Source organism: Electrophorus electricus, chromosome 10, assembly GCF_041902795.1.
Source record: "Electrophorus electricus isolate QZ-2024a chromosome 10, ASM4190279v1, whole genome shotgun sequence".
Taxonomy (NCBI): Eukaryota; Metazoa; Chordata; class Actinopteri; order Gymnotiformes; family Gymnotidae; genus Electrophorus; species Electrophorus electricus.
The window spans coordinates 22582901-22596211 of record NC_137506.1 but is presented as its reverse complement, the minus strand read 5'-3'; the positions used below and the strand labels follow the sequence as shown (position 1 = coordinate 22596211).

General features: G+C 41.2%; 2 protein-coding genes across 14 annotated transcripts in view; one reads left to right on the top strand and one right to left on the bottom strand.

Moving 5' to 3' along the window:
* Window positions 1-241: 241 nt before the first annotated feature.
* myct1b (myc target 1b) lies at window positions 242-1353 on the bottom strand. Its single transcript, XM_027011245.3, has 2 exons — window positions 1217-1353; window positions 242-1042 (listed from the first exon to the last, which is right to left on the bottom strand). Exons 1-2 carry the CDS (start codon window positions 1269-1271, stop codon window positions 516-518), a joined length of 582 nt encoding a protein of 193 aa, XP_026867046.1. The 5' UTR covers window positions 1272-1353; the 3' UTR covers window positions 242-515.
* Window positions 1354-3217: 1864 nt separating this feature from the next.
* syne1b (spectrin repeat containing, nuclear envelope 1b) overlaps window positions 3218-13311 on the top strand; it is an 85097-nt gene continuing 75003 nt past the window's right edge. For 7 of the 13 annotated variants that reach the window (XM_027011179.3, XM_081722057.1, XM_081722060.1 and 4 more), the window contains exons 1-2: window positions 10033-10419; window positions 11386-11447. In XM_027011179.3, the coding sequence (XP_026866980.2) occupies window positions 10341-10419; window positions 11386-11447 (141 nt within the window). In that variant the 5' untranslated portion in view covers window positions 10033-10340. Of the gene's footprint in view, window positions 3479-10027; window positions 10420-11385; window positions 11448-13311 lie in introns of those variants that run through there. The other 6 variants (XM_081722059.1, XM_081722062.1, XM_081722061.1 and 3 more) reach the window with 4 other exon arrangements.

The following is a 13311-nucleotide window of genomic DNA, read 5'->3' as shown; positions in this document are numbered from 1 at the left end:
ATTTCCACACTAATGAGATATCCCACAGAGGAACACGGAAAGATAGGTCAGACATGATGTTTGTCCTATATATTGAGGAGCACTTTCAAATTTGCAGATGGTATGAACCTCAGGTTCAGCACGGATACGCTCATTAATAAGATTTGTGGAAATGTATAAGAATCAGCACATGTGATAATGAATGTATTACAGTTTCACGTCTCATTTTTAGATGTACCAAAGCATCGTTTTTGTACACAGATTGCATTGCACCAATTTATTGTTTATATATTTTAAAAAATGTTTAAATTACATTTATGCACAATAGAATATATACAGTTGTAACGAGTCCTGCATGCTCCTCACTTAGCATGCTGCTAAACAAAGATCTGCACAGCAAGTAAGGAGTAAGAAGATAAGGAAGGTAAACGTAGAGCCCTCCGTGCTTAAGAGTCCTTTTATCACCGGCTACAAATGCACACACAACCATGAAGCACATATGAACTTCCTTCTCAAATGCCCACATCTTGGTAGACTCAGGTGTGAGTTTGAAAAACATGAATGACACTGTCATAGGCAGGTGGAGGGGTTTGTGTGGGGAGGAAGCCTCTCAGAGTGCCTTTCCCTAACCAGAACGACTCTGACTGGCTCGTGTTATAAGGATCTGTCGCAGCTGGACTGGTGCTAGTGGAGTTATGAAGCAGAGCTCCCTGGTTCTCATCTGTTATCTCACTGCTGGCCTTTTTCTTCGGTGGCCGAAAGGTGGATGCTTGGAAGCTGGGGCTCTGGCCCAGCAGTTCATTAGGGTCGACAGAAGTCTGTCTCTGAAGGTTTAATGCAGTTCTGTCTGTGCCATCGCTGCTAAGGTTGAATCCATTACTCCTATAGAGGCCCAGCTGAGTGCGGGTGTTGCCTGTCCGGCTAGATCTTGCCTGTTTTTTCGGATGTGTGGTAATCCTTACTGAGGCTCTCCGTCTAGACATCCATGTTAAGAAGATGAAAATCAGGATTCCAATCAGAAGACCAACCAGCATTGATAAGCAGAAGGCCAGGGTCAGTTCCTCTGGTGGAACAAAAATGGTTTCTCTTGAAATGAACATTAAACATTACATGAACATTGTTAGAACTAAGGAACTTGATTTGTAGATATTATTTACAACTGAAGATATTCATGTAACCATTAGTATTTAAAAGTGAATCTTTTCAAGATGATACTTAAACATGCGCAGGGTCTTACCAATATCAAATGTTTTTAGTATCTCCAAGATGCCATTATTTTCATTTGCAGCCATAGCACATATGAACAGTAAGGCAAATCACATGTGGTCAAATCCAAGCGTACCAGAGCACCCTGAAACACTACAGTCACTCTCAGGGAGGCGGCCTCATTTTTCCCCTCAAAACGGAAACTTTGCTGTCATGCTTCCTGCTTCTCTATTTATAAAATTAGCAAACCCTTGTCTTATCTGTGAGAGACAGAAATCCAGAGGAACAGACCTGCTTCCTTTTGCATCATTTCCTATGTTTTATTGGGCACAATACAATGGCTTCGTGACTAGTGCATGTTGTAATGAAAATTACATCTTCTCTGTAGTTGAGTATTTGACCACCAGTGAACAGTGTTTGATTTGGATGAAAGATGAGGAGATGCCAGCCTGTTGCTTGGACTTTGGAAAGAAGCACATTAGGAAAACCACAGTTTTCCTCTCTGTGAAACCACAGAGATACCAGTTGATGTTCTATAAAGTGTCCATGAGAAAATGTGAGGGCCCAGCAGATAACCTTTCACTATTGGGTTTAAAACCATAAAAGGGGGTTTATTTAAACTTCTGTCACTCATTGAAAGAAAATACATTTACTTTCTTATTGAATTAACACTCATTTTTATGAATTAACACTTACAGTATTTATTTGTGCCCATCTGGACCTAAATAGACATTCTAGGTTAATTAAGGTTAATTCAATCTCCAAAATCTTTTTAAAAATCCCATATAGTGTATTATTTTCCCAAAATATGTAGGGCATAAATTAATGATCTATATCCAAATTTTGTCAAATGTTGGCATATGTCTTATAAAACACTTTGATGTTTTGATTTAAGCATAAAATCTATTTCAAAAGGCATTTATCAACTGGCTTTTGCAAACCTAGATGCGAAAATTGACAAAATTGTGTTGTGTAACTTTGTTAAGGTGTGGGCGCGTTTCGGAAGTCTTTTTCCTAACGTAAAATGTAAGTATGTGCTACTACTGACGCATAGAATTTAGACCTGCGATAGGTCAGAACGTTTTCTGACCTGAATGCATTTACGTAGGCGAAGGTTACTTTTATGCATCGCTAGGTGGCGCTAAAGTACGTAAAGACGGCAAATTTGCCGTTTCCATAGGCAACACAAGTAACAGAGGTATCTCCCTGCAGGCGACCGAGGGTCGGACCTTAAGACATCAAGAATATTGAGACAGAATAATGATTGTTATTACTTTCGAAATACGGAAAGAAATTAAATAGCCTGATGACGTTTCTCCAAAAATGCAAAGTTAGGTTGCTTAGAGTATAGTTTACGGTTTTATAGTCTGTTCATTTCAACTACTTTAGGGCTGTCTAACCTAACGCTAACTAACCTAACGTTAGCTATGTTAAAATAGTGAATTAACCTAACGCTAGGTTATCTAGGGTTTGTATTAGGTTATCAGTGCTTTGTTTGAAGCATCTCTTCCTACATCAAGCTGTGCTTAACTATAATTGTAACAAGCTATCCGATTTAGCCAGGCGTTGGTAATAATGAAATGGTATACTGGGAATTAAATTCCTCGAGTCATACTTGCGTGTCCTTATGTAAGTACTTTCTTGTTGTTTGTAACGAGGACAGTAAATATTCTTTAAACAAAGAGTGGAAAACATAGATTTCACTGATGAAATTATAAGTTATGATGGCTGTAAGGCCAGTACTAAATATTTTAATTTGTAAATTTTGTACATAATGTGCATTATGTATTTACAAAAGACATATTTCACTCAGATTAATCAGTGGCTGTCAACTGTAATATTATCTGTATAATTAAAATAATATATATTCTATGCCATTCTGTTTTGTGCCTTGGAAGTTGTATGCAGACTACCTCCCCTCTTCTTGATCTATGACAGTAAAAGGAAGAAGGCTTGTGATTCGACAATAAAGCAGCCAGGCCCCTAACAGAACCCAGCTCTCTTATTGGATCCCTCCGGCAGCAAATCCATTTCTTAGATTCACAGAGAGAGGGAGGGAGAGAGAGAGAGAGAGAGAGAGAGAGAGAGTGCAAGATAGCGCCTGCGAACCACAGAAAGGTTGAGTGGGGATGCCCTTCTAAGAAAGTAGTGCATCAGCCGCTTTGCTGACTGCTTGAGAGATCAAACCCGACAGAGAGGTGTAGCCCACCGTTGCAGTAAAGGGCCATGGCCTCACGTAGCCCTTTCGGGAGGTCCAGCAAGGACATCATGAACGTGATGCAAAGACTGCAAGGTAAGTGATGTTGTCTAAACGTTCTCTCTCTGAACCGGTAGCATTTTGAATCAGTGGGTCAAACCAGAACCAAGGTTGCTCTTCCTGAATCTCCGTGATCATTTTTATAACTAATGCACACTACAAAGTCCTAAGCAAGCTTCTCGTATTAGCTAGTAGATGTGTTCTGATTCAGTGGGTAAAAACTAGGCCTATCAGTGAGTGGTATAGTGAGATATTTAAAGTGTGGATCACCTGAGCTCTCATCTTAAGGGCAGTGGGACATATTTCTATAAGGTGTGGTAGCCCTTCTTATAGTCCTTGATTAAATCTCAGGATCTGTTCTAAATAAACAATACTCATTTTCTTGGCGTTTATTGGACACTCCCTAGAATGACATGTGACATGCATTCGGTTCCATACTTCTACTTTCACGTGTCCTTCCTTTTGTATGTGAAGAGTTGTTCCTTGCCTGAGACAGAAATGAGCACTTTCTTCTTTATGTATTTTATATGTATATATGCACAGGAATATGTATGAAGGTGTGTATGTATGTAGGTATATACATATGTGAGTGTGTGTGTGTGTGTGTGTGTGTGTGTGTGTGTGTGTGTGTGTGCATGTGTGTGTGCATATGCATGTTGATAATTCAATAAAATATAGTTTTATCTCTTGTGACTCAGCCCTGACTCGGTTGGTCAGCGTAGAGATTTTGCTGATTCAGTCTAGCCTGAAATTTGCCAAATGCTTGTATTTCCACAGCCAAGGATACAGATTCATATAGATATCTGTGTGTTATAACACAGCTGCTTCAGCAACATTTAAAGAAATTCATTACTGCTCTAATATAAACTAATATTTCTCTATTCATTCAGCCATTCTGCTAATATATTGTCTGGCCACAATCACGGCAAACTGAGGTTGTATCTAAAGAACTGAGGTTGCTTTTTTACTAGTTCTGTGCTTTGCATAATTTACAATGACGAAGGTGATCATAGACTCATTTAGTTTAGGCAGGGAAGATTGCTGCAGAGATCTAAGACCTAGCTGTCATCTGAATGTTTAAAGAAACACTTCACCCTTAAATGTTAATGTTGTAAATATTCAATGAAATCTATGGGCCAATTAGCATTATGCAAATGTGTTTGTGGTAATTGCTTTCTTTCTCTGTCTTATATATATATAAAGTGGGCTGTTTCCTGTCAGCAAGGTGTCTAGAGTGCTGCTGGCAAGGTGACAGAATGCTGCTGGCTGTGCTGCATTGCTGTAGGACCTGCCAGGGTTTTTCTCACAGCAGGAAACCTTCCCATTGGGGCAGGTTGAGAGGAGACCAGTCTTGTTCTTCCTTTTCTGAAATGATGAATCTCTACTTTAGTTCTGGTCAGAAACCCATATCCTCGTTGCCAAATTAGTGGATGATTTAATTATAAGCCATGGTGAATCAAACCAAGCCATAATGATGAAGCAACAAAGCACAGCTTTGGTGAACTGTCCCAGATAAGTCTGCTTTACGAAGAAAATCTCATTTTGGTTGCAACTTAAGGAAGATGTTTAATAAAAGGCCCGCTGCTCATTCATTAGACACTGCTTTCATTTTCTGTGTTTAGTTCAGTGTTCAGGCTTTGTGAAATGGGCTCCTCACACTTCTTTAAGGAAGTATAATACTTAAGGTTTTCATCAGGCATTTTGGTTACCAAGGAGAGCCACACTTTGACCAACCTCTGTTGCTCAAGCTTCCTTTGATGACTGGCAATTATAGCCTCTCTGAGAAATTTGCAAAAGGATTCTTTTGCCACAGTGTTAAAACAGAGTCCTTGCTATGATGCATTGTATGTTAGTGGCCACTTCATTGCATTAAGTTACTATTGTAATACTGAATAAAGAGTCTGAATTAATTTCCCAAGTTAGTTTTATAGAGAGAAGGAGAGAAAGAGAGAGAGAGTATGTGAGAGAGAGAGACAAAAAAAAGACTACTCTTTTGAGAGATGAAAGTTTTTCATGCAGGTGCTGTTGTGTTGATGTATATGGTTACTCTCACCAGCCAGTTTTCACAGCAAAAACACACATCTCATGCAGGTTGTAACACATATGACAATACCCCACTGACTATACCCCCAAACACATGACCATTCCCTCAACTGATTATACCCATATAATATATATTGCATTATGGAAAGACACAATGCATTTCTACATTTTAGTAGTGATCACAAAAACAACACATATGGATTTGTTTATATTCATATTAGTTTCAGTGATTTGCTGTGAGGCTGTCTAGTCAGCCTCGGGAGATGCTTTAACTCTTCTGAAGCTGCACGACAAGAGCTCAGGAACGTATTCAATAAATGCAATATACATAAATCCACAAGAGTTGACTACAGTTCCCTTGCTTTGAAAACAGTGTAGAAACTTACATAAGAACCTGCAGAGAAATGTCTCGGAGATTCTCTTGAATGTGGGCTTTGGGGCAATGATCCCCAGAGCTGCAAACTGTCCTGCACAGAATAGTGTGTTCCCTGTTTTAATGAGCCCTGATTCCATGTATGCAGTACTAGGTAATTAATGGGCTCTCTGCATGGTGTAGGAGAGAAGTACAGTAGCTAGCATGGAGACAGTGGGTTAATGTGTAGACCTCATCACCATGGAGATTCCTGCGGGTGCAAAATACACGTAGTCAAAGTATAACTGTGAATAACGTGTAGGGAGGAACTGAGTATACATATGTACCAGGAAGGAAGTAATGTTTGCAGATATCAGTTAGTGCCCGAAATTAAGGTTGCATCTAGAATAAAATTTGATGTAAAATGAAGAAAGGAATATTCAGCATCTACATTTCTAATATTTTAAGTATTTGTTTTCCTGCTTTTTGTTCAGCACAACATGAGTGGAAACTGATATTTGTTTACTTAAAAATATTCGGCATTATATGGAGGAAAGAGGAAGGAGAATGCTTGTGTGAAAGGGAGGAAAATCCCCGTTGCCATGGTAGATATGTCATAAATAAAGTAAATATGTTAGTGCTGTGAAATAGGCTGTGGTTAGTGCTGCTCTTGGTTCGAGACTCAAGCTGCTGTGTGGTTTCCACATAGGTGGTTACTGCCATGTTCCAGTTAAGACTGTGTGGTTGAAATCGCGTGCCATTCATCTACCAAATGGCAAACACCATCTGCCTATCAACCATTTTGTTGTTCTGATGTTAGGAACAGTGAAATGATATTCGTAGTCCTAGTTTCTGCTGCCTTAAGTGGTTCTAGACGTCTGTGGCATGACGATTTTGTGATTCTGTATCCGTAGAGTAGATGTTCATAGTGTGAGATGGGAGAGGAGTATGCAGTGACGTGTAATGTCATACAGCTGAGAGAAGTTACAGAAGCTTTCTTTCAGTGTCAGGAGTAGCTGCCAGGGACTGTAAAGGAAGAGCTGATGCTGATGTTATCTCAGACCGGAGAGACCATCAACACGCTGCCAACACACAGCCATCAGAATTTATCACACACACTATTTTGTCTGATACTGACTAATGCCTGTTGTGAATGCTTTAGTGGGTAATTATTGCACTGACCCCAATACACTATACACTATCTGTGCTTGGTGTTTGATTGCTTACCTGAAAATATATTATACTACTTGAACTGTGATAGTCTTTGAATTATGCTTGCTAGATGAATACTAACTACTGACTAGTTTGACTGTAACTTTAAGCATGTGGCATATTATACACTTTACATGACGCTGTGAGACAGCGTTTGTCATTTCTATCAAACACTAGATGGCAATGTTTCTACAAGCTGTGTTTATTTAGGAGCTAAACTGCTAGATGCTTCTTAATGGCAAACCTTAAAAAATGTTGAAAGTGCTATGGGACATGTCTGTAGGAATATGCTTGTACCTATGTACTTAGCTAAGGACAGACAAACATCCAGAACAGCAGGATCTTGTGTATGTCAGAGGCGGGTCCGTTAGTGCAGTTGTCTGTGTGAAGGTCAGGGCCTGCAGCAGCAAGGAGACCTGGGGTAGCCAGGTGGAGGTCTGAGGGCCTTTACAAGATCCCCTGGTGGATGGCCGAGAGCTCTGTGCAGCCTTTAATACGAGCTGCATAATGCATACTGCAGTCAGCATACTGCATCTGACCTGCTGCCAAGCATATTACCTGTCACTAGTTTATATTAAGTGCCGGGTGGACTCCTATGAAATGCAAAATATTAGGATCACATCATTTCATTAAACACATGGTTCTGTGGCTCATCACTATTGCTGTGCATGTAAGTGGGAGTCATTTGATGAATGTGTAATTAAAGTCACTTTATACACTTAGTCATTGATCATAATTAACTTCACCTCCCAGCTTGATTACTGCAACTCTCTCTTCAATGGCATCCAAAACAAAACAATCCACTCACTTCAATATGTTCAAAATTCAGCCACGAGAATTCTGTTAGAATGTTAGAAAATCAGCCCACATCACCCCTATTTTATATCAGTTATGCTGGCTGCCTGTCCCTGAATGCATTCAGTATAAACTCCTTCTGCTTACATACAAAGCTGCTTACATACAAGTATGTAAGCTCTGCACAGTCTTGCACCTCCCTACCTACACTCATTCTGCCCCACTCGTACACTTCGGTCTCCTGATGCAGGTCTCCTCTCCATCCCCAAGTGTAGATTTGCCTCTGCAGGAAGCAGATCAATCTCTACGTCTCTGCTCTTCAATTTCTTCGTTTCTGATTTTCACTTCACTTAAAACATACCTATTTTCTCAACATCTTTCATCACCTTTTTTCTAATAGTTATTAATTAGTGTTAATGTGGTTTTTTTTGTTCTGTTTCTCTCCATCTGTATTGTTATTGTAAAGTGACCTTGAGTTTGAGAAAGGTGCTATATAAATCAAACATATTATTATTATTATTATTCATTTTAAAATTGGCATATTTCAGTGAGAATTCCTTTGATCTGTTTTACTGTAAAGTATGATCTTCCCCATGAGCAAATGGACTTGTCTTTCTCTGCTTGGTCCAGTTTCATGGCCAGACAGCCAGTGTGCAACTTAAAAACTCTCACATAAGCATTCAGTAGGGTGTGACACATCTCATTCTGCTTTTGTGCATTTGGTTTGTGTTATTTTCCCCCTTTGAGCAGTGTTCTATGCCTTAGTGAATATTGAATATTTCTGGACAAATTGCTCCTAGCTTTTCTCCCTCTTGCTTTACAGCAGTCCAAGAGAAGGATGCTTATTTCTGATTGACATATGTTTATTTCTGATAAGCCATCAAATCTGCCTGGAGTTGCAGGTTTCCCCACAGGTTTGAATTTTCTGATTAGTCAGGATGGAACGTGATGAAGGAGACGCACTGCCAAGCTACGTTGCTTGGGTTATACAGTGTGTTTGAATGACTCTGCTCATGTGAATATCTGCATTACTGCTGGACACATAATAGCTATTATTGAACATGTTCCCAAATAGCAGGTGATATATATCCCCTAGTACAGCTGTTATACTATGCTATGCCATCAGGCCCACACTGTTCTGATATCTGTAGTTTAAAGTATAAGAATCTTTAAGGTAAAAAATGTGCATTTATTCTTTATCACGATAAATATGTAACAGCAAAGAATGGCCTTAGCTTGTATAAAATAAAGTGCTTTCCTGCTAGTGTTCGGCATTAGATCAGAGAACAAAAGGCGGATTGAGAAATAAATACGTAAAGCATGCAGCAACGGTGGCAAGGAATGGACTTTTTCAGCTAAGTAGGTTTGCGTAGGAGAACGCCATTACCACAGAACCCAGACACAGAACATGAGATTAAATTAAGCACAATTCAATTAACCATACTTTTAAAAGCAATGCATGCTTTCAAGTTCAAGCCACAATTAATTCTGGGTGTGTCCCTGTTGGCATCATAGCACATGGCCAAAGTGGGCTAAGATTTCACTGGCATTAGGAGACTGTCAGGGGAAGACAAGGAGTGAAGGTGATGCTGAGTAGTTTCGTTAGCACAGAGACCAGAAGCGCAGCCTCCATAATGCTCTCAGGATGAGCACTGACAGCAATGCAGCAGGTGGCCCGAGCCATGTACTGCGTCATAAATGATTCAGAACCAAGACCGGGGTACTTTGTATAGATCTACAGGATCATCACAGCTCTTTTCCTTGAAGCCTCTTTCAGTTACTGCCAATAATGCGTGCGCGAATTATACAGGATGTTTTTGGCCTCGTCTCAGCTTGTCATTCATTGATAGTTTTGCGTGAATATCAGTGAGTGACATGCTGACTTGGATTTGTTTTGTCCAGGTTGAGCCTCACTGTTTCTCATGTGTATGGCGTTTTTGGCTATCAGCAAACCCTCACTGACCTCAAGCTCATAAGAGGAAAAGAAAGTCCAAAACCACTCATGCTTCACTTGTTATGCTGGCCTGATATATGATAAGCTGTGTAGCACAGGAGCTCTCCCCCCTCCCCTGCATAAACCAGGATAATACCGGCCACCCTGTGACATCACGGCTCCTTGCGTGCTGATTGGAGGATCGGTGCTGTAGATGGTAGGATGCCACAGATGGAGATGGAGGCAGAGCAGAGTAGCGGGGGTTGTGCACATCCACACTAGCATGGCTCTTCTCCACCCTCGACGACAGGAACCAACCCCCGCCTCATAAAGGGGCCTTTCCGAGGGGTGCATGCAGGTGGAAGAGGAACAGAGAGAGAAGTGGAGGGGAGGGGGGTGTTTTCAGTGGGAAAGCAGCACTGCCTGCTCTGTTTTGCTTCCTGAATAAAAAAGGTTTTTTTTTCCAACTCCCTGCTTTTCCTCTTTGGATGACATCTTCAGACACACACGCACGCGCGTGCTAACCGCTACTGGGACAGAGAGGGGACCCGCAGCGCGGTAGAATGGCTCAGTTTAAGGACATAGCCATGAAAAAGACCACATCTCTGAACCTGGTGACTGGATTCTTTCAGTATCTGCGTGGTAAGTGGGTCAATGGCAACTCCTTTTCCAGGACATGTGTGGGAGCGAGACCGGCAGTCTGGATTTATATGTAGTGTGTGCTGTGCCGTATGTAGGTGAAGCAGATGCATGAGTGAGATATGCAGTGACACAGCACTTGGTCATAGGCCTCACTAGCCACTGCTGGCCAGCTGAGATCCTCTTCCAGAGAGAGGTAACTACCGTTCGGTGTCACACGGCTGCTCTCCCGCCCCGATGCCCACCCAGCGCAGTCCCCTGCTACAAGTGTGCACTAGCCGTGGCTGCATATCAAGTGCGCATGCTGGGTTTTTTAAAACATGACCACGGCGTGTTGGAGCTGAGACGGCACGTGCGTTTCTGCTACGGGATGTTGCGTGCATTGGGCTCATTGGGAAACGGCGTGCATGCGATACACAGGCTGGGGTCTCCTGCCAGTGCGTTCAACGTAAGCTGTGTGAACCCATGCTGCTTCAGTGCCAGTGCTCTGTGGGTGAAGGTTTGCTGGTTTTGTGTGAAATGCTGTGTTTTCATTCTGGTACAAGCTTCATGTATGCAGATGATCAGGTCTGAGTTCCAGCCTGTCTTCAGTGATGAGCCTTGTTTATACATGTGATTGAAACAATGTTTCTTTTTTACTATATTAAAGTGCATTGTCATGCCGAGGTGATTTTGCTTGCTCAGTGCTTTCATCCATGCAACATTAGGAGTTTCATTTCTGCAGTACTGTGCTGTGAAATCAACCCTCCATTATAATGTCAGATAAATGGGGTAGACCAGGCCTCCTTTACTAGTCATGTATAAAGTCACTCATTTTGGTTGTGCTTCAGATCCATTAAATTAAGGCTTGATGAGTCAAATGTCTGCTGGACAAGAAGAAACCACGGATACCTTGCAGAGGAGCTGGCAAAAATAGACATTTATTCTTTATGTTCTTTTTGTAATTAACTATTTTCTCTTCTTTTCCAGATGAACAAGAGTTGGTCCAGAAAAGAACTTTTACAAAGTGGATTAATTCACATTTAGCCAAGGTAAGACTTCTTCCTAATATGTGCCATAATGGTATTCACTCATTTGTTACATCACCACCAAGTCTGCGTAACTGACAAAGGCCTTTGCTTCCGGTCTACTCTGCTACATGCTTACTATCATAACTATTATAACCCAAATTCTGGAGCTCACGTTCCCAGAGTCTTCATGATATTTCTTCAATTCAGTATTTAAATCAAAACTTTAATAAAAAAATAACAAAAATCTTATAGAATTGCCCAGTGTTATCTCCATTAGTTCCCTGTTCATAAACACTTTGTGTGTGCAGTTTATGTGTGTCGTTTTTGTTTTTTCAAGTTGAACATGTCAATCTTCATTTCAACTGTCTTACATTTTTTACATAATTATTATTATTATTATTATTGTTGTTGTTGTTGTTGTTGTTGTTGTTGTTGTTATCTTTGGCCCAAAGACTTTTTCTTGTGGGCCAGTGAAACAGTGACTGACTCTCCATCTGTATACAGTGAATAGCCCATGTAAGCTTTATGACCAACCAGTTTTATGACTTTGAAAACAAGATGGGTAATGACAGAAAGCAGCACTAATGATTAAAGGTCATAACTCTTACATCTCTGGAAATAATAAGACAGGGGCTTAGATCTTATTGTTTTGTTCTAATGAAGAAACACAAAATGAAGCGTGCTTGTTGATATCCCATGTGTGCTGAATGATTACTGCTTGGTACTGGCCTCCTGGTGCTTTGGCTGGAGTGGCCTGTCTATACTTGCTGGATGAGAAGGCAAGTTTGGTATCTGTTTCCATAGAGAACAGTTGGTTTTCACATGAAGTATAACAGACCCCCATGGACAGGCCCATATAATACAAGATTGAAGCAGTGGTGAGACCCAGTATGAGGGTGGCTGTCCTTGTTGTTAGATTGTTTAGATATGTACAGCTTACTGTAATGAGGGTGATAATTGGTGATGTATGATGTGTGTTGCCACCATGTACACTGATGCTGTATTGAGAGAGACTGTCTGCTGCATTGCTGAGGAATGAGAAGTATTACACTGATGCTTCTTGAAGAGCGGTCTCACCTTCCAAGGGAATGTGTGTGTGTGGGGGGGGTGTGGGTGTGAAAGAGAGAGTTTGTGTGGGCAATCTTGGACACAGTACATGTATGCAGATGGTGGACAAGAAGGGCTGGAACACTTCTCAGCAGGTCTGCTCTCAGAGGTCTGCTCTCAGACCATTTGGCTTCATATGTTGTGGGTTTGCATGACACATTATTATAGATGGCACATTCTCATAGATGACTCATTATTATATCCATACAATAGTGGTCTTTTACACCAGCATATAAGCAGCAGCACAGTGTACCAGTAAAGACAGTTAGCGCTGATAGCATGTTTTGTCATTACTTCCTAAGAATGCTTGTCTTTTTTTATTCTTGATTAGTTGCTTCGGTGACAAGGCACTTTGCTTCCCACAAAGAGAGCATAATCTGGCCCTAATGTGTGGGTTTTAAGTATTCCAGTCAGGCAGATTTTGCTGAGAGGCCCTTTTCTTTGCCTGGATTTGGCTGGCACCAGTTTGGAGGCACAGTACTGAGACGTTTGGGAAAGGTTTTGGAGTGATGAAGGCAGCCAACGAGGGCACTGGAGTTAGGCATTATGGAGGCTGTGCCTTTATGGATGTCTGATTACCCCATACGCATACAGATCAAAAGAGAGGAATATAGCAAATGGCTGGATTTTGCCTACGGGCCCATATCCCACGGCAGCTCCCCAGACGGGGCCAGGCCCTCTGCTTGTGCTCCCTTAGCCTCCTTCACTGTTCTTTCACTCCTCTCTACTCTACTGTATCTAACTGCTGTATTGTAGTTATTTAGTGTGAAGGGGGGTG